We start from the raw sequence: 24816 nt of genomic DNA on the forward strand, positions 1-24816 counted from the left end.
CTTGGGATATAGATATCTAGAAGTGTTGCATATCCCACACCCATCCACCAAATTACTAGTAAAACCACCCAAATACAAGATATCTCCCTACTTTCTAAATTGGAATTAATTTTTTTTCAAAAAGGAAATGTGCATATTATCAGATTAATGTTTTATAATAAAGAATTATATGCAGAAAAGTGTATTTGTATCAATCTCTAACAAAAGATTATAGTGTTTGGTGACCATTGAAACTCAATCCTCTATTTCCCATAGGTTCAGTGAACTAATGTTAACATTTTTGACTTTTGTGTCATTTCTAGGAACGTTGTTACCTCTATGAAAATCAAAAGTTGACCATATATGTACTGCTTGTCAAGTAAAAATTATAAGGAAAGTTCTTTACAAATCTTAAAGCCTATGTAAATAAGATCATAGATTAGAGTTGGAAAGGAGTTTTATAACTATAAAAGTGTTAAGCAATACATTTTGCATTTTTATTTTCTTTAGGAGGGTTGGTGGAAAGTTAAAAACTGTGAAGAAAAAATTTCATTTATTTGTAAAAAAACAGGATATGCCCTTTCTGAAATTAAATCATACTGTCATGAGGTAAGTCTGCTTAATATTATAAATTATGCATAAGATTCTTTTGACATAGTCATTTGAAATTATTATCCTTTTTTTATAAGAGGAACTAATTATATGAGAGTATGATTTTTAAAAAACAATACAAATGAATCAGAAAATCATGAAAGATTTACAACTTTTTAAAGGCTGACTTTATGGATCATTGCCTTGTTGACACTTGTGACCTAAATTTCCGTTTCTTTCTAGATCAGAAGTTTAAATGATTTTCTTCTCCCATCTGTGCAAATAATGAGTGTTACATGATGCCTCCTCTCACACATGGTTTTCATAGTTCAAGTGCGATGGCAGAGGGAAAAGGAGGCATTCCTTTGATCAGGGGAGGGGGTCCATATACCTAAACTCTTACATTCCTTTGACTTACAGAAAACACAAATAGGGTAAGGGGACTATCAATCAATATATTTGGAAGGAATAAAGCAATCAAAGACTAGAATTTTTTTTAACATTTATTAAAAAAATTTTACCACTTTAAGATAAATGGAAGACAAAATTTACATGATTTTTAAAATAAAAATAAGATAGAAAAATTATAGCTATTATAATAATTGAAGGATATTTTTTATGCTGAATTAAAACTATCAGGGACATTAGACATAGTATGATAGTACTGAGAGTGGGGCCTTGGAATCAGGAAAATGTGACTTTAAGTCTGACCTCAAATGACTACTAGGCTATGACCAAGAGCAAGTAAGTCATATAATCTCTTAGTGTCCAGAAAACTTTCTAAGTCTCTAAAGTATAGATAAGCCATCAATTGGCATTGGGGAAGGGGAGAATGAAGAAGAGGAGTTTCCTCACCAAGTATATGGATGAAATTAATTTTTCCCCTATAGCACTTTGGGGGCTTCAAATGACATATAATTGTTGCCACATTTTCATCATCAGTGAAAAGCATTTACTGATCACCTACTTATGAGGTACTATGCAAAGGATACTATAAGATCAGAATAACTTGTCTCTTCACTGATCCTGGATAAAAATGACTGATGCATAACAAATAAGCTTTCAACATCTTTATTTTTTTTCTTTTTCCTTTTCTCAAATTGTCTCAGCTCTTAGGTTTTGTTTTTATTTATGTGTATGCATACACATATATAAATATATGTGGATAAAAACAGATATGTGATTTCATTAGCATGTAAATGATGAAATAAATTTAATTAGTTATAAAATTAAATTCCCAGTGAGAAGAAATTCCCCTATTAGTAAAATCAGTACCTTCACTTCAATATATGATCTTAGAGAATATTGTAGTTAGTGTTATTAGTATTAATAATAACTGGAATTTACAGAATAAGTTTTAAAAAATACTTTAGAAATATCACTTCATTTAATCTTCACAATAACTCTAGTAGGTAGGTACTATTATCCCCAATTTACATTTAAGGAAATGGAGGCAGACAGAGGCCTTAACCAGGGTCAAGTTGACTAGCCAGGAAGTATATGAGGTTGAATTTGAACTCAAGCCTTCCTTACTGAAGGACTAACACTATCTCTCTGTCTATATATATATATATATATACTCACATACATACATAGTTATATATGTAGTTATATGTATATATGTGTTTGTATAGTTACACATACAGTTTTACGTATACATACAAATACACATATTTTATATATGAAAAAATAGATGAAGAAACAAGTATGAATATGTTATATGTATATATGTGTGTGTGTGTGTGTATGTGTATACATATATATATATATATATATATATATATATATGTATGTACCTAGAGCTAACAAATCAGATTTCAAAAATCAGATTTTGGAATCTTATGGATATACATTAATATGGTCATGTACAGATTTTCTTCCATTTGGCCCATTTTTCTCCTTCTACTAAATCTACCTGTAACTGTTTAGCTCATGATGCTACTGCAGTGAGGTTCAAGGGCTGGACACATCTATAAATCATTTTGTTTCTCTTTGTTCCATGGCTACAGTTTAAATGCCCAAACCTGCTCAACCATTTTCCAAATGCATATCATTTTTTCTCTCAAATCACTCAGAGGGGGAAGGGAGGATCATAGAAACTTAAAATAAATTCTCCTAAAGTTTCTATAGATTTATAGTGTCTCCCAAAGATAAAAAGAAAGCTTATAATTTCTGTTTTGGAACTGTTTGTGCCATTGTAAAAAACAATAATAGCTTTTTATTTTCAAACTACATACAAAGATAGTTTTAAATATTCACTCTTGTAAAACCTTATGTTCCAAATTTTTCTCCCTTTTCCCTCCCTCTTCCCTTCCCTAAATAGCAAGTAATCCAATATAGGTTCTGCAGTTCTCCTAAAAATTTCCATATTTATCATGCTATACAAGAAAAATCAGATCAGAAAGTGAAAAATGAGAAAGAAAAAAACAAGCAAACAAACAACAACAACAAAAAGAAAAAAGGTGGAAATACTATGTTGTTCTTCACATTCAGTCCCTGTAGTCTTTCTCTGGATGCAGATGGATCTCTACATCACAAATCTATTGGAATTGCCCTGAATCACCCCATTGTTGAAAAAATACAAGTCCATCACAGTTGATCATCATATAATCTTGTTGCTATATACAAGGTTTTTATTGGTTCTATTCATTTCATTTAGCATCAGTTTATGTAAGTCTTTCCAAACCTTTCTGAAATCAGCCTGCTGATCATTATTTACAGAACAATCATATTCTATTACATTCATATATTATAACTTATTCAGCCATTCCCTGTTTCCAGCTCCTTAACACACTACAAAAAGGGCTGCTGTAAACATTTTTGCACATGTGGATCTTTTTTTACTTTTTAATGATCTTTTGGGGATCCAGGTTCAGTAGAGATACTATTAGATCAAAGGATATGCACAGTTTGATAGCCCTTTGGGCATAGTTCCAAATTGTTCTCCAGAATGGTTGGATCAGTTCACAACTCCATCAATATATGCCATTATTTTAAGAGAGATCATAGATTTAGAACTAGAAAGGGCCAGCTTTACTAGCCAGCTTTCCAGCATCCTTGCTTTATAGGGGATGAACAAAGGTCTAAAGAGACTCTTAAGTAACTTCCTCAAAGTCATACAAGTGGTAAGTAATGAACAGAATTGGAACTTCTGGTCATTTTGATACACCATTGTAACCTCCTTTAAAAATTCACACATGGAGAGCTTTATTTAGATTCCAGTAAAATCTGCCTTTTCTCCTCTCGTACATAAATATACATAAACATATGCATGCATATATGTGTATATTTGAAATCAGAATTCTTGAAATATATGACATTTTAAAAGGTTTAAGAGACATAGTTTCTGGGTAATTTAATCATTTTATTAACAAGACCATCAAGTTATTAATAAAAGGATAGTCTTTTGGCCAAAGACAATCATTGTTAAAGACTCACAATTTATAGTACCCTTTAAAACAGTAGGTGGTTCCTCAAACAGCAATCAAATATAAATGAATAACCTAACTAACTGGAGATGAGCCGAGTATCTCTTGGGTAGGGAAAGTATCTCTATCTAGACTACCCATAGTTTAGGTTATCAAATCAAAGAATATATAACCTCCCCAGCTCAAGCAGAATGTAGTAGCTTTCAATAGGGGAGGCCTTGAACAAGAATGTGAATCCAGACTTCTCAGCAAATGTCTTTAAGAACCAAACTTAAATTTAGGACTTTGTAAGAAGTAGGGAGCTCCAAATCTCCCCAAGATATCAATTATTAATAATCATTTCTCATCTCTATGGATTATTTTTTAGTTGTTTTGAAATGTCACACCCAATTCTTTGTGACTGCATTTGGGGTTTTCTTGGCAAAGATACCAGAATGGTTTGCCATTTCCTTCTCCAGGTCACTTTAGTCATGAAAAAAAACTGAGGCAAAAAGGTTAAGTGACATGCCCAGCGTCATACAGCTAATAAGTGTTTGAGGTCAAATTTGAACTCATCTAACTGATTCCAGACCCAGTCCTCTACCTACTGCACCACCTAATTTCCCCAGAGCTTAGTGAGTTTAGCTCACTCTGTGAATAAGGTAACTGAATCCCAAAGAGCTGAAGTAACACCATATATTTCTCGGTCAAAATCACAAATTAAAAAGCAAATGTTATATGTTTACATATATTTATTTCTGTTTCTTTCCACTCTATACTCGTTGGACTAAGAGAAAATGACAATAAGGAATGACAAATATCTCACTAAAGAAAACACTCCAGGTGTTTAAAAACATCTGAGATGTACAGGCACATCCTAAAAATTAATATAGTTTGAACCTCCATAGGAAAAAGGTTTTACATATAGTATGTATACACATGTAATTGCACTACTAGCTGGTATATATGCATCTTAAGGGATTTAAATATTGCAGAATTTGTATCTTTTAGTTGATAGAATTTTTTTTTTTTTTACTTCAGATTGCTCAGAAACCAAGCATTATGTCTTTTTTTTTTTCTAACCCAGTTGTTTACATTCTAGTGATAACAGACAATACAGATTTCTGCCTTTTTACACTAATTATTGTTTGAGAGAATGATCTGGGTTGTTGTCTTCCCCCCCCACCCCCAAACTGTATAATACCTATGTTTTGTCTGTAATTCACTTAATTGTATACAACTGTTGATTTGATTAGCACTAAGCATGTCAGCCACCTATCATTCCCTGCTGAAGAATAATGGACTTTTCCAAATTGTTTTAGTTTCATTTTCCCCCATTCTGAAAGGAGAGTGCATATCTGCCATAATTTAATTAGAATTTGCATATTTGATATTTGATAATTTTTCTCCCCATCTTCTCTCTCCTCAGACCAGCTTTGTCAATGTTTATAGATACAGTGCTTTAATGTCTTAATATATTTGTAGCACACCAACATACTTATTTATTATGAATATAATTTGAATATTTCCCATCTTTGTAACCGTTCATTTGCATGTAACTTCTTTTCCATAAACTTTGCTAAATCAAATCAGAAATTCAATCTGGTGATTCAGGTTAAAAAATTAATTTTTCCTCTATACCAGTTTCGGTGACATGAATGGCATGGATAATTGTTTCTATATGTTTGTTATTATTTAACAGCATTTAGTAGTCACTAAAATACCAGTAAATATGATCAGACTGCCTTTTATTTTCCTTTAGTAAACACTGGCCCCCAGAAAATAGGTTTTCATTATTTTTATTTATTTTCCCCTTTTATCAAATTGCCTCAGCTCTTGAATTTTTTTTCATTTAGCTAAGCACTCTTATCAGTTCTCCTCATCTAAAAAAGGCTAATGAAGAGAGAATAGTTCATCAAAAAGGTTAAATTGTCAAAATTCCTTAGCCTGCGCATTTAAACTCAAATGGGATTTTTAGCTTTTCTTTCCCACTTCATCCTGAATACTTTAAGCCTCTGCCTGTGAGGTACCTGGGACTGTGAGAGAATGGAAGTGGGGATGGGGTTAGGGTGAGGGAGAAAGTCTGGAGGAGCCAGGAGCAGGAAATATAGAACTATGAAAAAAAGTAAGGGTGGGTGGATGAGTGAGCTCTTATAATTCATGACTCACTTCATGATAATGTTCCAAACTAAAATAGCTTATTTCTAAAGTTGGATTTTCTCTAATTTACTATAAGACAAAAAACACTTGCCAAGGATTAATACAATAAATTGTGTTATTATGATCTGATAAAAAGCAATAAGTAATGGCAGAGGATAAAGGGAAGAGGGCTTAAAGACTGGAAAGCACAGAATATTCCTTCATCCATAAGAGAATTTATTCAATTGAAGGAAATTCTCTAAATCTCAGTTGAAAAAGAGAAGACTAATGACTATATTTCACCTACATTGGACTGTTAAAAAGGAGGGTCACATTCCTCAGTTTGTGTCACATCAATTTGGGGCCATTAATTTTGATTGAGGGGCAAAGTTCACCTTTTTTCTATCAAAAAGATAGTTATTTTAGCTCTTTCATCAGCCTTTTTGCTTTCAGTAAACAGCCCAGAAATAAGATCACTATTGGTTTTAGTCCCTATGCTGCCATTAACTAGTTTGGCAAATTTCCTCAACTGTCTGGGCTTTAGTTTCTTCACCTGTAATAGGGGAACAATCCTTTCCAATCTCACATATTTATTGCGCAGAAAAAAATAACAAGAGATCAAAAGAGCATATTGAAAAATAAAGATCCCTATTATGGACATATTTGCCCTTTCTTCTATAACTTTACATATAGCTTAAGTTCTCAGTGGAAATCACTTGTAGAGTATTATTTAAGTCTGAAGAAAATATGTAAAAAGATATTCCAGTGTTTGGGCAGAGATGGGGGGACCATAGAGGAGATATGGGTGAAAGAAATAAATAGATATTATTATTCATTCCTAGAATTATATGGAAATGCAGAGATTCTGCTAGGGCTGCCATGCTCTCTACCTTTCCAAGATAGGAAACAAGAAAACAAAAGCAATCCAAGGATCTGGTTTTATCTGATTTCCAATTTTTTTTTTTAATTTTTATTATTTATTTATTTATTTATATTTTTTATATTTTATTTATATTATATATTTTATATTTTATTTATTACTGGGGGTTTGGGGATATGAAGGGAGGGAGGGAGTTTCTCCATTTCCATTTGCTTTAGGCAAGTTTCAAGATAGTGCCTCAGATAACTACAATGTTAATGTAAGACTAAATGTTATTAGATTGTTTTGGATATGTACATAAAAACTGGGAGACAAATTCCAAACGGGTCTGTGGATATAGAAAAGGAAGTCATAAGAGGTCATGAATGAGCTGAATTCAGGAGGGATCATGCTTAATAAACAAGTCTGTGTTGTTTCCCTGATTTTATATTTCCTTTTTTAAGGGATGGGAAAGACATGGTGGATTTTGTTACAAAATTGACACAATCCGTCGAAGTTTTGAACATGCATCCAGTGGCTATTACTGTCCTCCTTCACTTGTAACAGTTACCAACAGGTAGAATAATACTTTTTTTTTTTTTTTAACCAGAAACATAACTGAGACACCAAGCAAAAGAGAAAGACTGAGGGGGGAGGGGGAAAGAGAGAGAGGAAACTTTGCTACCAAAAGAGATCAGCTCCAGCTGTTCCAGCTGCTCCAGCTGCTTTATGATCCACTCTTCATGAAAAACAAATGCTTATTTTGTATCATAGTATCAGTTTCTTTGGCTGAGATTAGCTGAAATCATAAAAAAACTATTCCCAAATTGACTTTATAGTAACAAATGCTAATGCAAATATTTTAATATTTCAGTCTCTTAACATTCCATAAAGATTTATTAGCTATTTTACAGAGTCTTAATATTATTGTTTCCAACCTTGATAATAAATTCAGCTGAATTTTGGATTTCATCACTTAATTACTTATTTATGTAAAACAAATATGTAATTTAAAAATTATTTTCCATTAAGTATAATACTTTCTTTGATTCTAATCACATTTTTTTAAAAATTGGAATAGCAAAAAGAAATAATGACTAATGTGGCAAATGTTCAAATGCCTCACAATCACCTCTTAAGTGTCTACTATAACTTATAGTCTTCCTTGGAAATATAGAAAAGAGGAAAGGGTACCTTTCATGCTTCCTGTGCAACTCCTAACAAATTAGAAAATCTTAATATGTGACAAATAGTATTTAGAGCATAGCTGTAGACATGGTTATCCCTTTCTTAAATGCTAATGGGAGCCCTTTTTAAAGTTAAGGGATAGACTTGAAAGATTGACACTAAAAGCTTTGATAGGGAGGAAGACTAGAATGGAGCCAATGCAAAATCATGGCACTATACCAACTTTTGACATAAAACATTAGTTCAAATTTGACCTCAGTATTTATTAGCTGTGTAAACCTGGGCAAGTTACCTGATCTCTATGTGCCTCAGTTTCCTCATCTTGTAAATGTGGATAATAATAACATCTGCTTAGGGCTGTTGTGAGAATAAGATGAGATCACATTTTTAAGGCATTTTGTAAACCCTGAAAAGCTATAAAAAATAAATGCTAGTTGTTATTACAATTACTGTTCGAAGCCCAGGGCAACTTGTCTAAAATCATACAAGCACTTTATTATATACTAAATGCATAGTGCCTAGATGATATATTATCAAAAGCAATCTGGTAGAGATAAAAGACTTCACTCTCTAAAAACCAATTAGGACCAACATGAAGATGTCATAAAATGTCAGGACAGGGATAGGGATAGACTTGATATTTATTTAATTTAAAGAACTCCTGGAAGAGAAAACTCCCTCTGTCAATTAATATTAGCATCTTCCTTATAACTTGTATAATTTAGAGAATTACTTAGGTAAGTTAGAGTGAAAAGAATGTCAGGTCTAAAGTTAGTTACACTCATCTTCCTGGTTCAAATCTGGCTTCAGATACTTCTGGGGTGTATGACCCTGACCATGCTGTTTCCTTCAATTTCCTCATGTGTAAAATGAGTTGGAGAAGAAAATGGCAAACTATCCCAGTGTCTTTGCCAAGAAAACCCCAAATGAGGTCATAAAAAGTCAGACATAATTGAAAAAGAACTGAAAAATTAAAGTATTGAGAGGTTAAGTGATGGAGCCACACAGCCTGTATATGTTGGTCAGTATGAATCCTGGTCTTCCTGGCCTCTGGGGCTCTCTTTCAAACCATTACACCAAGCTGCCTCTCAAAGTCTCAGAATGATTTTAGTATGTTGATTTCTTCAAAAATTTTAAAGCAAGTTGTAATTTAATTTGTGATGTAAGTGGACCAAAATTTCTTAATTTTGTGCTCAATTTTCTTGAGAGTTTATTTTTTAAGGAACATTCAGCTCTAGACAAAATTTTGATTATTTAGTCTAGGCCTTTCAAATTACAGGTGCGGAAATTGGGATTCAGTGAAGTCAACTTGCTGAAGATCATGCAGTTCATCTATGGCAGTGGCAGATTTAGAACCCACATTCTCCTGACTCCTAGTGTATTTTCCTTCTATTACACCCAGCTAATTCTACATCTTAAATAAGATCACATAAGCAGCAAAATTGAAATGCCACTAGGTTTTCAAGTCTTACATTTTTAATAGCAACTTTTTATTTTTTTTATTTTTTATTTTTAATTTAATTTTATTTAATAATAACTTTGTATTGACAGAATCCATGCCAGGATAATTTTTACACAACATTATCCCTTGCAATCACTTATGTTTCGTTTTTTTCCCCTCCCTCCCTCCTCCCCCCCCCAAGATGGCAAGCAGTCCTATATATGTTAAATATATTGCAGTATATCCTAGATACAATACATATTTGCAGAACCGAACAGTTCTCCCGCTGCACAGGGAGAATTGGATTCAGAAGGTAAAAATAACTCGGGAAGAAAATCAAAAATCAAATAGTTCACATTCATTTCCCAGTATTCCTTCTTTGGGTGTAGCTGTTTCTGTCCATCATTTATCCAATGAAACTCAGTTAAGTCTCTTTGTCAGAGAAATCCACTTCCATCAGAATACATCCTCATACAATATCGTTGTCGAAGTGTATAATGATCTCCTGGTTCTGCTCATCTCACTTAGCATCAGTCCATGTAGGTCTCTCCAAGCCTCTCTGTATTCATCCTGCTGGTCATTCCTTACAGAGCAATAATATTCCATAACATTCATATACCACAATTTACCCAGCCATTCTCCAATTGATGGGCATCCATTCATTTTCCAGTTTCTAGCCACTACAAACAGGGCTGCTACAAACATTTTGGCACATACAGGTCCCTTTCCCTTTTTTAGTATCTCTTTGGGGTATAAGCCCAATAGAAACACTGCTGGATCAAAGGGTATGCACATTTTGATAATTTTTTGGGCATAATTCCAGATTGCTCTCCAGAATGGCTGGATTCGTTCACAACTCCACCAACAATGCATCAGTGTCCCCGTTTTCCCGCATCCCCTCCAACATTCATCATTATTTTTTCCTGTCATCTTAGCCAATCTGACAGGTGTGTAGTGATATCTCAGAGTTGTCTTAATTTGCATTTCTCTGATCAATAATGATTTGGAACACTCTTTCATGTGAGTGGTAATAGTTTCAATTTCTTCATCTGAAAATTGTCTTTTCATATCCTTTGACCATTTATCAATTGGAGAATGGCTTGATTTTTTATAAATTTGAGTCAGTTCTCTATATAATTTGGAAATGAGGCCTTTATCAGAAACTTTAATTGTAAAGATGTTTTCCCAGTTTGTTGCTTCCCTACTAATCTTGTTTGCATTCGTTCTGTTTGTACAAAGGCTTTTTAATTTGATATAATCAAAATTTTCTATTTTGTGATCGGTAATGATCTCTAGTTCATCTTTGGTCACAAATTTCTTTCTCCTCCACAAGTCTGAGAGATAAACTATCCTATGTTCCTCTAATTTATTTATAATCTCGTTCTTTATGCCTAGGTCATGGACCCATTTTGATCTTATCTTGGTATGTGGTGTTAAGTGTGGGTCCTTGCCTAATTTCTGCCATACTAATTTCCAGTTATCCCAGCAGTTTTTATCAAATAATGAAATCTTATCCCAAAATTTAGAATCTTTGAGTTTGTCAAACACTAGATTGCTATAGTTGACTATTCTGTCTTGTGAACCTAACCTTTTCCACTGATCAACTAATCTATTTCTAAGCCAATACCAAATTGTTTTGGTGACTGCTGCTTTATAATATAATTTTAGATCAGGTACAGCTAGACCACCTTCATTTGATTTTTTTTCATTAATTCCCTTGAGATTCTCGACTTTTTATTGTTCCATATGAATTTTGTTGTTATTTTTTCTAAATCATTAAAATATTTTCTTGGAAGTCTGATTGGTATAGCACTAAATAAATAGATTAGTTTAGGGAGTATTGTCATCTTTATTATATTCGCTCGGCCTATCCAAGAGCACTTAATATTTTTCCAATTATTTAAGTCTGACTTTATTTGTGTGAAAACTTTTTTGTAATTTTGCTCATATAATTCCTGACTTTCCTTTGGTAGGTAGATTCCCAAATATTTTATGCTATCAACAGTTATTTTGAATGGAATTTCTCTTTGTATCTCTTGCTCTTGGATTTTGTTGGTGGTGTATAAGAATGCTGAGGATTTATGGGGATTTATTTTGTATCCTGCTACTTTGTATAGCAACTTTTTATTGAGGAAAGCAACGAAGAAAATGAAGGTTCCATTCAATGGTTCTGCAGACCTAGACAATCCCCTCTGTGACTTTGAGCAAATTAATCTGGGCCTCAGTTTCTTCCTCTGTAAAATGATGAGTTTTATGTAAATTCCCTATAAGGTTTCTTTTGACACTGAAATTCTGTGATCTGAGGAGTTATCCACCAGTGCTTTTGACAATCACTTTTCCCTATTACAGATTTCCTGTTTGAGGTAGAGTCATTCCCGTCACTCACTAGCATACCCTGGCTCAGTTACTAATGGATTTTCCACCCTTCTGCACAAGTGAGTGGCAGGTTGGATGGGCACAATTAGAACCACCTGCTCCAAATTACTTAGTTCTTTTGTTATCTGGACAATTCTTAGTCCTGGCTTTTTTCCCATTAACCCTTTGTTCAAGACAAGAAGAAAAGGAAGATGGAGCCCTAATCCCGAGTAACAGAATTACTACCTTTTACAAAGTGGTGACAGACTTCTTCTAAGCTTTGATGCTCTGTTTATACAGAGGTCACAAAGGCAGGAGTACTCATGTGAGCTCTAAAGTTGCCATTGCTGATTATCACATTGCATGTACAATTACATATTGAATCAGTGTGCCATGAAATACTGGGTAATCAAAAGTCCACATAGCTTGATTCTTTTTTTTACATTTTAGCAACACATAGAAATGATCTTGTAATACTTCAGTTAATCTTAACTTTGTATTTGATTTCTTTGTCCAGTCATTTTTTTTCTTCATACACACATTTTAGGATATTTCCTCTAATATCATACTTCTAAAACCATATCAAATATAACAGCCTTAACTTCATAGTTCCACTGGATTCAGAGGTCAATAGCCAGGAAGCATGAATTGAATTCTAGGCATTTGTGCTAAGTTTGGGAACACAGATATTTAATTCAATTCCATTGAATAAACACTTATTAAATGTCTATTATCTACAAAGCAATGTGTTCAGTTCTGGGGATATAAAGGTAAAAAGTACACTAGTCCTTCCCTTGAACAGCTAACATTTTACAAGGGAGAATAAAACATGTATAAGGATGGATAAATAAACAGATTATAGATAATAAATAGATAGCTAAATAAATGTTATATTTATATAGTGCTTTAAAGGTTGCAAACATTTTACAAATATTTCTTATTTTATCCCACTAAACAACCTTAGGTTAAGTGCTGTTCCTCACATTTTACACATGAAAAAACTGAAAAACAGAAATGTTATGTGACTTTCCTAGGGTTATAAAGCTAATCAGTGTCTGAGGATAGATTTGAATTCAGTTCTTTCTGATTCCAAGTCCAGGATTCTCTGTACTTCACCATCAAGCACTAATAACTGGGATTATCAGAAAGAGCTTTATGAAATGTAACACAGACTTTGATTTCAAGAATCTTATAGTTTATTGGTGGGGCTTTCAAGAATCTTATAGTTTATTGGTGGGACGGAGAAGATATACACAAATAATGGGCTAAGTATCAAGAATTAGACCAAATAAAAGGAAAATTAGAAAAAGGAGAGATCTCTTTTTTTAAAAATCTAGAATTGTCAAGTAAAATATCATGGAGGAAGTGGCACTTCAATTGAAACTTGAAACAAGAGAACTTCATCAGGGACAAAATAGGATGCTCTTCCCCATCTAGGCATAAAGAATAACCCAGATTGGTACAGAGATGGTAGAGAACAGAGTAAGATTGGAGGAAGAGATTATGCAGTTTGATTGGAATATAGAGAATGGAAAAAGGGAGCAATGTCAGATAAAGCTTGAAAGGTAAATTTAAGTCAGATCATTAAAAGGCTTTTAATGACAGGATCAGGAGTTTAAATTCAATACACAAGGGGGAATTATTAAAGGTTTTTGAGTAAGAGCAGAAATAGGAGGGCATGATTGTTTTGGAAAGATTATAGATCAGTGTTAGGAAGGATGGATTGGTAAGTGGGTAGACCAGTTAGAAAGGAAAACCAGTTAGGAGACTGATAATAGTCCAGGTAAGAAGAAAGGAAGCTAGAACTATAGGGAATACATAAAAGTAGAGTGGTAGGAGAAAAAAAGGTGGTAGAGTCAAATGTGAAAGATTATTGTAGCTAATTGCTAAGTTTCCTATAAAACTGTATTGATGCCTTTAAATACTACCTGCACTTTTTCTTTCTCATTAGCTTGGTGACTGTTTTGTGTGTGTGTGTGTGTGTGTGTGTGTGTGTGTGTGTGTGTGTGTGTGTTTTCAGACTTTTATTCTTGTGCCAACATCTATAGAATCTTAAGCTCTGGAATTTTTCTTGTCTTTTTTTAGAGTGACATTCTTGTCTTCATTTAGAGTGACATTCAGATCATATCTGGCTTTCCTCTTCTCTCTTGAATTTCAAGGAAGGAAGAAAGGATGAAAGAAGGAAGGAAAGAAGGGAGGGAGTAAGGAAGGAAAAGAAGAAGGGAGGGAGGGAGGGGGAGAGAGAGAGACAGAAAGAAAGAGAAGAAAGGGAGGGAAGGAACAGAAGGAAGAAGAGAGGGAAGGAAGGAAAAATTTGGAATGATTTGTCATTCATCATTTACTAAGAGTGGTAATCTTCATAGAGGGATTTTTTCTTCATTGATAGTCATCTTTTTAATCTGAAATAAGAAATTTGATTTCTTATAAGAAGTTTGATTTGAATGCTTTAAGGTTTAATTTATAGTTTAATTATTCCATTCTTTTTGATATAAAATGGATCATTGCTTATTCAAAAAGCCGAAGGCTTATATAGGGGAAAAAATGTTGGACTGGGGTCAGGAAATCTGAGTTCAAGCTAACGCTTTTAATAGTTGGGTAAACTTGATCAACATAATTTGGGCAAAAGTTTCAAATCCAAGCTCTGCCATTTACTAGCTATGTGACCATGTGCAAGTCACTTAATTTCTCATTTTCTTCATCTATAAGAAAAGGGACTAGATGATCCCAAAAGTCTATGATCTTATCACAAGTCATTTCTTTTTTTTCTGAGCCTGTTGCCTTATCTGCAGAATAAGAGTTAGGTTAGCTGATTTCTAATCTCTCCCACTAATACAATTCTCTGTCTTTTCTGGATAATAATAAGTAGAGTTGAAACAGACACAGAAGACCATTTTTTTAAAAATCATGAACAAAATTGCCATAGCTAATGAATGCTGTTATTACAAAAGCTTAAATAGTTCTCTAATAATTTGATTAGTACCCAGGAAATGGAATTGATACAGAGTTAGAAACTAGTCCTGTGATTTTATTGTATAGGGAACTCCTGGAAAAGGAAAAATTCTCTCTACTTAATGCAAGTTAGTACCTCTCTGTATCTGAGAATCCTTGAGAGTTGTCTTGGGCAGTGAAGAGTTAAGAGACTTTCCCAGATCATACAGGGCCACTCTGCTTTATCAAAAGCGAGGCTTGAACTCGGCTTTTCAGGAATCTGAAACTAGTTCTCTATATACACACATTGTCTCTAATCCATAAATAATCCTAAAAAATGGAAACTCTTTAATTGGGCATTGGGGAGGTAGCATAGTACCTTGAAAAGAATGTTGACTTTTCCATCTGAGCTTAAAGTCAAGAGACCTGAGTTCAAATCCCAGCTTTCCCCTTTACTACCTGTATGGTGTGACCTTGTGCCTGCAACTACTTAACTCCCTAGACCTTGATTTCTTCATCTGTTTAAAAAAAGGTGGGAGGGGAGACATTGTACAGATGGAGTCTAAAAGTCCCTTCCAGATCTAGAACCATGGACCTATCAATTCTTAGCCATGCCATTGTTGAATTGTATTGTATTTGTGGTTTATTATATAAAACTTTAGCTTTTCATTGACTGTACAGCCCTGGCCAGGGGCAATTTTCAAGTCAACCTAAGCTAGGCTTCATAATTAAATGTTCAAGTTTGATCATTCCTACTTAGTCACTTCTACATTTGGGAGGCAGCATGGTGTAGTGAATGGAGGGAAAACCTTAGTGTGAAGAAGACCTAGCATCAAGTCCTATTTCTGACACATACCAGTGTGCGACTGTGAGCAAGCCCCTTAACGTCTTAATGTTCTAAATTATTCCCCAAGATTTAAGTCACAAATGATTTTTAAGTCTCGAGTTCTATAAAAAGAATTCCCTAAAATGATAAAATTACAGGTATGGATCCAGAGTAAATAGAAAATCCAAAGAATAGAACTGAGTGTGTTTTTGCCACTACAAATCAAAGAAAAAAATTTTCATTTTCTAGTAGGTGGAGTTTACAAAATATAGATGAATTTATCAAAATGTTAGGCAAAAGCACATATACATGCATGTGAGACGAAGTCAATTCTCAATCTGTGTTAGGGAAGGGAACATATGAAGCAATTTCAAAACCAAAAATCATGCATTCAGCTAACTGGTAAATCCATTAGTAAGGAAACCTTTAACAGGGTTTGAAGGTTATCTCATTTCTGTATAAATAGCCTTTATAGACTTTTTTTTTTTTTTTTAAAGCAGAGACAGTATTTAACTTATACTTCAACATATTTAACATGTATTGATCTACCTGCCATCTGGAGGAAGGGGTGGAGGGAAGAAGGAGAAAAGTTGGAACAGAAGGTTTTGCAAGGGTCAATGCTGAAAAATTACCCATGCATATATCTTGTAAATAAAAAGCTATAATTAAAAGAAGAAAAAACCCAAAATAAATAAATAAATAAAGCAGAGACAGTTATGCATACTACACTATGTCCTGCATGAGAAAAATGGCTTAATGTTGTGTCAGTACACTGGAATTGCCAATATTTGTTTATTCAAAGGGGAATAATACCTCTCTTTTCTTCTCCCCCAGAGCCTCCTTCCCTACTCTCAATTCAGGCACTGTGGCCCTGTGTGTGGCCCAAGCTTGTGGAGGGACCACAGTGCCTTAGGGATTTTGCCACTGTCATGGTAACTTCCCCCAAGTTTTTTCCAAAAGGGCCTGACTACTACCCCAACTTCTCCCCCCAAAATGATCCTGACTAGAATCATTATAATGCTAATAGGAAGGACTGGAATCTAGTTAGTAAAGCCAGATTCTTTTCTCTGAAATATTTCTGGGAATCAGACTGACATCTTAGCATTTCTTAGTCATGTTCAAGGTTTTCAGGGTTTTTTTGCTGTCCTATATTTTAAGTATTTCATCAGAATTGCTTACTCTGGTACCATTCTGTGCACCTCATTATGTTTTAATGCCATTTTTTATTGCTGAGAAACTTAATATAATTATTTCCCATTTCCCCTATTAAGGTTTGAACAGGCTTTTATTACCAGTTTGATCAGTAGTGTGGTGAAAACGGAGGACAGTTATTTTTGGATAGCTCTTCAAGACCAAAATGTTACTGGAGAATACACTTGGAAAACAGCAGAGCAAAAGGATGAGCCAGTACAATTCACAAACTGGAACAAATATCAACCAAGTAAGTAAAATATATTGCAGCATAACTTAAATTTTCAACACTAACTCCTGATCCTTTGTTCTTTTAGCCCAATTTCTTCCATCCATCAATTCATTCCCTTTCTTTCTTCCTTAAAATCTCTTTACATCTCAATCCACTCACTAACTACCAGTATTTGTCAAGGGACTGGTAGTTAGGCTGCCTACCTTTTTTTTTTTTTTTTGGATGTTTTAGGGTCAGTTCTTTCATTTAGTAACGATTTATTGAGAACTTTTCATGTGCTAGATGCTCTGCTAGACACTGGAAAATGCAGAGATGAATCAAATTATTCTCTGTCTTCATGAAGCTTGCAGTCACACCATATGTACATGAATAGAATGAAGGGAGAGTATGATATATACACATACTATTATCATATAAAGCAGTATGTACCTAAGGCTATGAGTTATATAAAGAAAGTATCACAAGAATTCAGAAGAGGGAAAAACAGCTTTCTTCTAGGGTCATAATGATATAGCTAAATAGCATCTATGTAGCATTTGTATACTATTTTACATATATTATCTCATTTGATTCTCAAAACAATCCTGTGCAGTATTCACTAGCATTATCCCTAGAAATGAGGAAATTAAGTTTAAGAAAGTTTGTGACTTGGCCAGGTCCACACAGGTATTAAATATCTAAACAAGGATTTAAACTCACATCTTCCTGACTCTAAGTCCATGCTTTATTCTATGTGCCCCCTAGCTGGTATCAGGAATCACTGCATGGAGGAGATGATTTTGAAGTAGGCATCAAAAAAAATGGATTGAGGGAGATCATTTCAGATGCAGGGAATAATTTTAGCAAAGATGGAACTGGGGAAATCATGAGCTGTATATAGGAAATAATATGGAGCTTTATTTAGCTGGAGAATAAAATATATGTAAGGAATCCTGGAAATAGGATAGGAAAAGTAAATTGAGGCTATATTGAGAAAGTACCATGCATTTGGACTTGGTATGAAATTGGAAGATCAGCGATTGAAGAGTTTTGACTGAACAGCAAGTTCAAAAAAGTGATTTTTAGAAAGAGTAACAGTAAGTGGTGTAACAAGGTAGATCGAAGGGAGAGAGGGACAGAAGGTGGGATGAGCAGTTAGGGAAAAATATCACTATGACCCAGATAAGCAATGAGGGGCTGAACTAGGGTAATGGCAGTGAGAATCAGCAGGATTTGGTGACTGACCCAAAGTAGCTGGGATAATTACTACTAAACCAAAGATGTGTTAGAACTGTACACCCCAATGCCTGCCCATGTTCTAAGGCCACAAAATCCATTTCATCACAGATTCCACCATGTATTGAATTGGCTCTTGATGTTCAGAAACCCTGGTGGGTTTGAAAACATTCTCTAGTTCTAATCTACACTCCTTGGCTGACTTCCTCAGTCTTTTAAGACCTTATTAAAATGTGGAAAGACCCCCTCAACATCTCTAGAAAAAAGAAGAGCAAAGGAGGAAAAGATCAAAGACAATTCAATCAGCTGAGGGCACAATTAAGAATTTCAGCTCAGTTATTTTGTGAGGGAGAATTCAAGTTAGGCTACATGACCTGTGACATTCTTTTCAGATCCAGAATTTGGTAGTTTGGAGAAAGATGATTTAGACTGCTATTTATTGTCATTAGTCAAAAAAGACTAGAAATTGCTGACTTTTTACCACATTAATTAAGAAGTATGGCAATTCACATACAATGAGCTTTTTTTCATTAATGTTTTTTCCTTAATATCTCTTTATGTTTCAATTCACTTACTAACCCCTGGTTCTTACCAAGAAATTGTAGATAGGCTGCCATTTTAACAGATGTTTGGGAGTTGGTTCATTCATTTAATAACAATTTTGATAAATCTACACGTTATTTTTGCTTATTTTATACTGAAGAGAGGAACTGTACTGAGGAAATAAAGGGAAAAGAACAAAACATCAATATGATTTAACTACAAAGAATGATATATTAGAAATGGGGCTTTCATTTTTTATTCAGAATAAAAGTATTTTTACTCTGAATAAAGACTAAAGCACCAATTCTAACATACTTTGGAGCATTGTTATAAAGAACTATACTTGTCAAAATAAATTAACTCTATTCTGGGAAGTAAAATTCCTTGGCTTCTATGTCAGGGAAGCAGTGGGGGAGGGGAACAAGGGAGGGAAGAGAAGGAGGCATATTTGCATGTTTGTAAAACTTGGAATATATAACAGAACTCCCTGTCATTAGTAAGTTTCTGCTGTAATTTATTTGACTGGCACGACTTGTCTTGCCTTTTCCCTAAGCAAAAATGCTGTTGTGATGCTCAGTTTGGCTGCTGATGCTGATTGACAGTGAGCAAATTGTCTTTGAATAAGATGAAAATGTAAATCTTTTTGAAGAAAATGGCAATATAAAAGCCCTTGTGTTTTCCTTTTCCCCTTAAATTGCAGCTTGCAGAAACAGTACCCTAAATCACATTTTCTTTTCTACCTGTCACAAAAGAATCCATTAGCCCAGCCTCTTGTGTCAGAATCTTAATCTAGCCAAGACTGACTAATAAATTGACCACTGAACAGGAAGCTGACTGCTTTTCATAAACTCAGCCAAAGCAGTGACCTTGTGTGTTACCAACAAAATAATCACTCAGTGATGGATTCACAGTTCTGCCATTTTCAATCAAAAAGCAAATTTGTGGTATGTGCTCTTTTATAAGGAATAAAAATGCAGGTCATTGACCAAGAGAAATATTTCAGATCCATATTAATTAATAGTATTGATTAAAACATGTGATTACAACTAAGGTCTTCCTTAGTTACAATGCAGCCAATGATTAGAAGTTTAAATGCATTTCATGATTTGGACCTTTAAAATTAAATTGTGCTTTGTCTCTGATAGGAAGGAATAGGTCAGGTAAGACAATGCCAAAGAGCATTTTGTGACCAAAATTGGAAGTTACCTATTATCTGACTAGAGAAAAAAGGAAGATTTTTGAAATATATAGCCTGTTTTACATTCACCGTATAATAACTGTGTCCTTTTCAAACATGTTTTGGAACTGCAGATTCTAGGGTTCTCTGAAGAACAGTTCTCTTTATCCCAATGAGTATATATCAAGTGTGTATAAAGATATGCACCCAATGGTGCCAAGAAATGGGCAATTGTATGCCAGAGAGACATAAGTGCATTCACTAGAACAAGTGAAACATTTAATTATACTAATAGCTAATGTTTACATAGTACTTAATGAGTATTATCACTGAGATCACTGAACTGTTTTTTTAACCTTTCAGTAATCATTTCAATATTTTTGCTTTTTCTTGTAATCCTATATTTTTGATTTTGTGCCTTTAAAAACATAATTCTGTGAATGCATCATTAGGCTTTTCCTCAAACTGTCAAAGAGGTCCATGACACCAAAAAAGGATTACGAACCCCTCATATAATGCTGTAAGGTTTGTAAAGCATTTTATATTTAAATGTAGATATCATATATATGTATATACAAAATCACAGTTTCTCTTCATAACAATCTTATGTAATACTTGCTATTAGGGCCCTCATTTTACAGAGAAGAACCGAGGCTAAGAGAGATTAATTAACTTACTCAGGATTACACAACCAGTAAGTAACTGCAGCAGTATTTGGCAGCTAAATGGTATTGCGCATGGAGTCAGGAAGATCTATGGTCAAATAAAGTCTCACATGTAGTATTTAGTATCATCTATCTTTCTATAGTTGCTAGCAGAATACCTTAAATATAGTATTTATTTAATAAATGAAAGGAAGGGGAATAAGGAAGGAATGAAGGAAGGAAGGAAGGGAAGGAAGGAGGAAATGAATGGAAGAAAGAAGGAAGGATTTAAAGGTAATAGGCATGTTAAAAGTACTAGAGAAAAGGGGGACCTAGAGAAACATGGTAACTATCTTCAGAGACCTGAAGGATTTTCCTGTGGAGGGGCAACTATACTTTTCTGGCCCTATAAAGCTGAAAAAGAAACAATTCCTTAAAAATTACAAACAGATTTCTGTTCAATTTGAGATAAAACTTAGATTAGATTTCTAAAGTCCAAAAAACTGCTTCAGAAAGTAGAAGGTTCTATATCAGACATGATTCCTATCTAAGTACAGATGGTTAACCATAGCCCCTTCAGCTCTAAGATGCTAGGATTCTGCAAGATACTATACTAGGAGCTATAGAAACAAAGAGGAAAAATTATATTTTCTCAATTCTAATTGACAAATATTCAAATAGTGGAATGTGACAAAAATCCATAATAGAAATCAGAATGAGATATGTTTTAAAACATTAAAATGTTTTTTAAAGAATAAGAAAATTAAAGAGTCAAGGCTAAATACAAGAGGCATAAGAGACTAGGAAAAGAGAAATCTTCAGCTGGAAGGATCAGGACAATCTGTAGTTCACTACAGATCACTGGTGAATGGATGTCAGTCAAGAAGTGGATCTGCAGGAACTCTGCTTCTTTGGTCTGTTTCTCTTCAATATTTTTATTTAAATTTTGGATAAAGACAAGTATAGTATGCTTGTCAAACTGTGGGTGACATGAAGCTTAGAAGAAATCTGTGACAGAATAAGGATTTAAAAAAAAAAAATTCGGGAAACTGGAATGTCAACCCACATCTAACAAGATGAAATTTCAAAGGTATAAATTTAAAGTTCTATATTTGGGATTCACAAAAAATTAGTCATACAGGTACAGGATGAGGGAAACTTCATTTTCACATTTTTCCTGTGAAAAAAATTTATTAGTTGATTCCATATTAAATGAGTCATTAGTGTAATGTACTGTCACAAAAAGAAAAAAGAACCTCCAATTCATCTTTGACTACATTAATAGGATTATAGGATCATAGATTTAGAAGTGGAAGGGGCTTTTGATCCACACAGATCTTTTTATAAATGAGGAATTAGGAGTTAGGAATTAGGGTAAGTGACTTGCATAAGGTCACATAGTAACAGCTGGGATACAAACCCACGTCAGCTGACTCCAAATCCAGCATACCCTCAACTGCTAAGTGTAAGGTCTAGAATTAGGAAGATAACTACCATGCAATATTATGCAAAAGTAAAATGACTTTTAGTTGATAGTAAGCCCCTGCGATATGCCTATTAAGCACCTACTATGTGCCAGGCAGTGAGGTAGCACAGTGGATAGAGAACTGGGCCTGAAGTTAAGAAGATTCATCTTCCTAAGTTCAAATATGGTCGCACACACATAATAGTTGCATGACTCTGGACAATCCACTTAATCCTGTTTGCTTCTATTTCCATATCTGTAAAATGAACTAGATAAGGAAATGGCAAACCACTCTTTGCCAAGAAAACGCCACTGGACTCACAAAGAGATAGACATGACTGAAATGACTGAAGAACAAGAACTAATTGTGCCCAGCACTGTGAAGCACTGAAGATGCAAAAAAGACAAAAATGGCACTTCCTCTCACAGAGCTCACAGTTTAACTCAGTTCAATTCAACAAGCCTTAATTAAATACCTCCAGAATATAAGGCACTGTGCAAGTGACTCAGAATACAAAAATAAAATAAAAAACAATTCCTGCCCTCAAAGAGATTAAAATTAACTGGGGAATATATGCAGATTAGTAAATGCAAGATAATTTGTGAAAGAGGAAGCACAAATAATTAGAAAGATCTGAAAGCCATAATTTAAGATGAATATTGACAAATGAGCACACACAGAGGATAATGATCAGATCAATGAAGAGTCCCAAAACTTTATCATATTGGCAAATAACATTGTTGTTGTTCTTTAGTCGTGTCTGATTCTATGATATTATTTAAGATTTTCTTGGCAGAGATACCAGAGTGGTTTGCCATTTTCTTGTCCAGCTCATTTTATAGATGAGGAAATTGAGGCAAAAAGAATTGAATGACTTGCCCAGAATAAACACAGATCTGAGATCAAATATGAATTCATGAAGATGTCTTCCTCTGCCCACTAGTCACCTAGTATTGTTTAGACAATTAGGGAAACTGGGTCAGGACATTAAAAGGGAACTGTGGCATAACACCACAATCTCTAGAGAAAGAAACTTGACTCTGGGGCACAGACGACTTTCACTCAGTCTTTAGAACACTGTCTCCATCTTGCGAGATAGCTTTCACAATTCAATTGAGCACTTCAGGGATTAACACTCCTTATTATGAAGCAGATTAAAAGTTTCAAAGAAGTTACTAAAATCTTCCTAAAAATAACTTCATAGTGATAAATACAAATTTTCCCCATTTCATTCACTCATTCAACAAATATTTACATGTAATATTGTAACACGAGTTTGCAAAAGTACAAAGCTTTGCAAAACAACACAAAAGAACCATAAATTCAGATTGTTACTGGCTCTCTGATTGTCCAAATGATATAATGTGCATTGCCACATTATGGTCACATTTTATTATAATATTTTAATAGAGACCTAAGTTCATCTCTGTTACTTACCACCTGTATGACTGTGTCATATCTACATTTAGCTGCAATCACAATTTTCTCATTTGAAAAATAAAGGGATTGAACTTCTACCTCTAAAGTCTACGAGTATATGAATATCACTGTGAAATCATCTTAATTAGAGTAATATAATGCAATTATTAAGTGTTTCCTAGATGCAAAGCCCAGAGTGATATAAAGATAAATAAAACATGATTCTTACCATTGAGAAAAGCTTACAGTGTTGTAGGTTCACTTGGATTTGCCATCTTTATTCACCAGCAAAGGATGGAATTTCTTTCTGGAATCAAGAAGGAACAAACTGTAATGCCGGAGAAAACTGTGGCACAACAAAACAACTGTAATGGATAAATAGATTTTCAAAAATTTCAGTTGGTTCTTGGAGGATATATGGTAGGCAGTCATGGATTCAGTAGTAAGGATGCCTTTTTCTCAAGACCTAATGGTGGCAAAGGATGGGATCTGGGGGCTCAGGGAAAGTTTCTTACTTCAGTTGTTCCCTATCTAGAAATAGAGATTAATCTCAAAAGGAAAGTTCTTGCCAATCTTTGGAAAAGTAGATGAAGAGAGGTGAAGAGAGAAGCCAAGACAAAGAATGTAAAGGCCTTTCTGCAGAGTTGTCACTGTGTGATTAAAAAATGTGAACAAAATGGGAAGCAATGAAGGGGCCTTCAAGGAGATGCATAATTATGAGAAACGATGAAAGCTTCCAGAATTGATAAAAGCAGGTCTGTTTGTCAGTGAGTAGCCAAGAGCTGTTACAGATGCTAGAATTCAAAGAAGATGCAGCTTGAATTTTCCTCGGACAGTTTTTAAACTTGCAATCTGATGGCATTTACCAAGATGGTTATCTGGATCACCAATGAAAAATGAAGTGATTGTTGGCTTTGGAGAAAGATGATTCATCATTAGATCCTTATAGGTAACATGATGATGTTCATTGATTGTGCTCATTGATAGAAAATGATGAGCACACAGATCATGTTCATGCCTGGATTTCCTCTTCGTGATCTTGTCCTTGTTCAAGCATCATGGTTAGCCAAGGGATTGTGTCCACTTTAAAAGGAAAGTCTGTTAGCATGCAACCTTGATTAGGGCAGGTGACTTTGGCAGGGATTCTCTGTGGTGTTCCTGGAAGGTATTTGTTAAACTATGTTTTGGGCAAGATTCTTTGGGTTTCTCATGTAAT

At 34.2% G+C, this 24816-nt stretch overlaps 1 protein-coding gene across 1 annotated transcript in view; it reads left to right on the forward strand.

Moving 5' to 3' along the window:
- PLA2R1 (phospholipase A2 receptor 1) overlaps positions 1-24816 on the forward strand; it is a 162595-nt gene that overhangs the window by 83909 nt on the left and 53870 nt on the right. The window contains 3 exon segments of the mRNA XM_051986290.1: positions 490-588; positions 7440-7552; positions 16985-17154. Of these exon segments, the coding sequence (XP_051842250.1) occupies positions 490-588; positions 7440-7552; positions 16985-17154 (382 nt within the window).

This window comes from Antechinus flavipes, chromosome 3, assembly GCF_016432865.1.
Source record: "Antechinus flavipes isolate AdamAnt ecotype Samford, QLD, Australia chromosome 3, AdamAnt_v2, whole genome shotgun sequence".
Taxonomy (NCBI): Eukaryota; Metazoa; Chordata; class Mammalia; order Dasyuromorphia; family Dasyuridae; genus Antechinus; species Antechinus flavipes.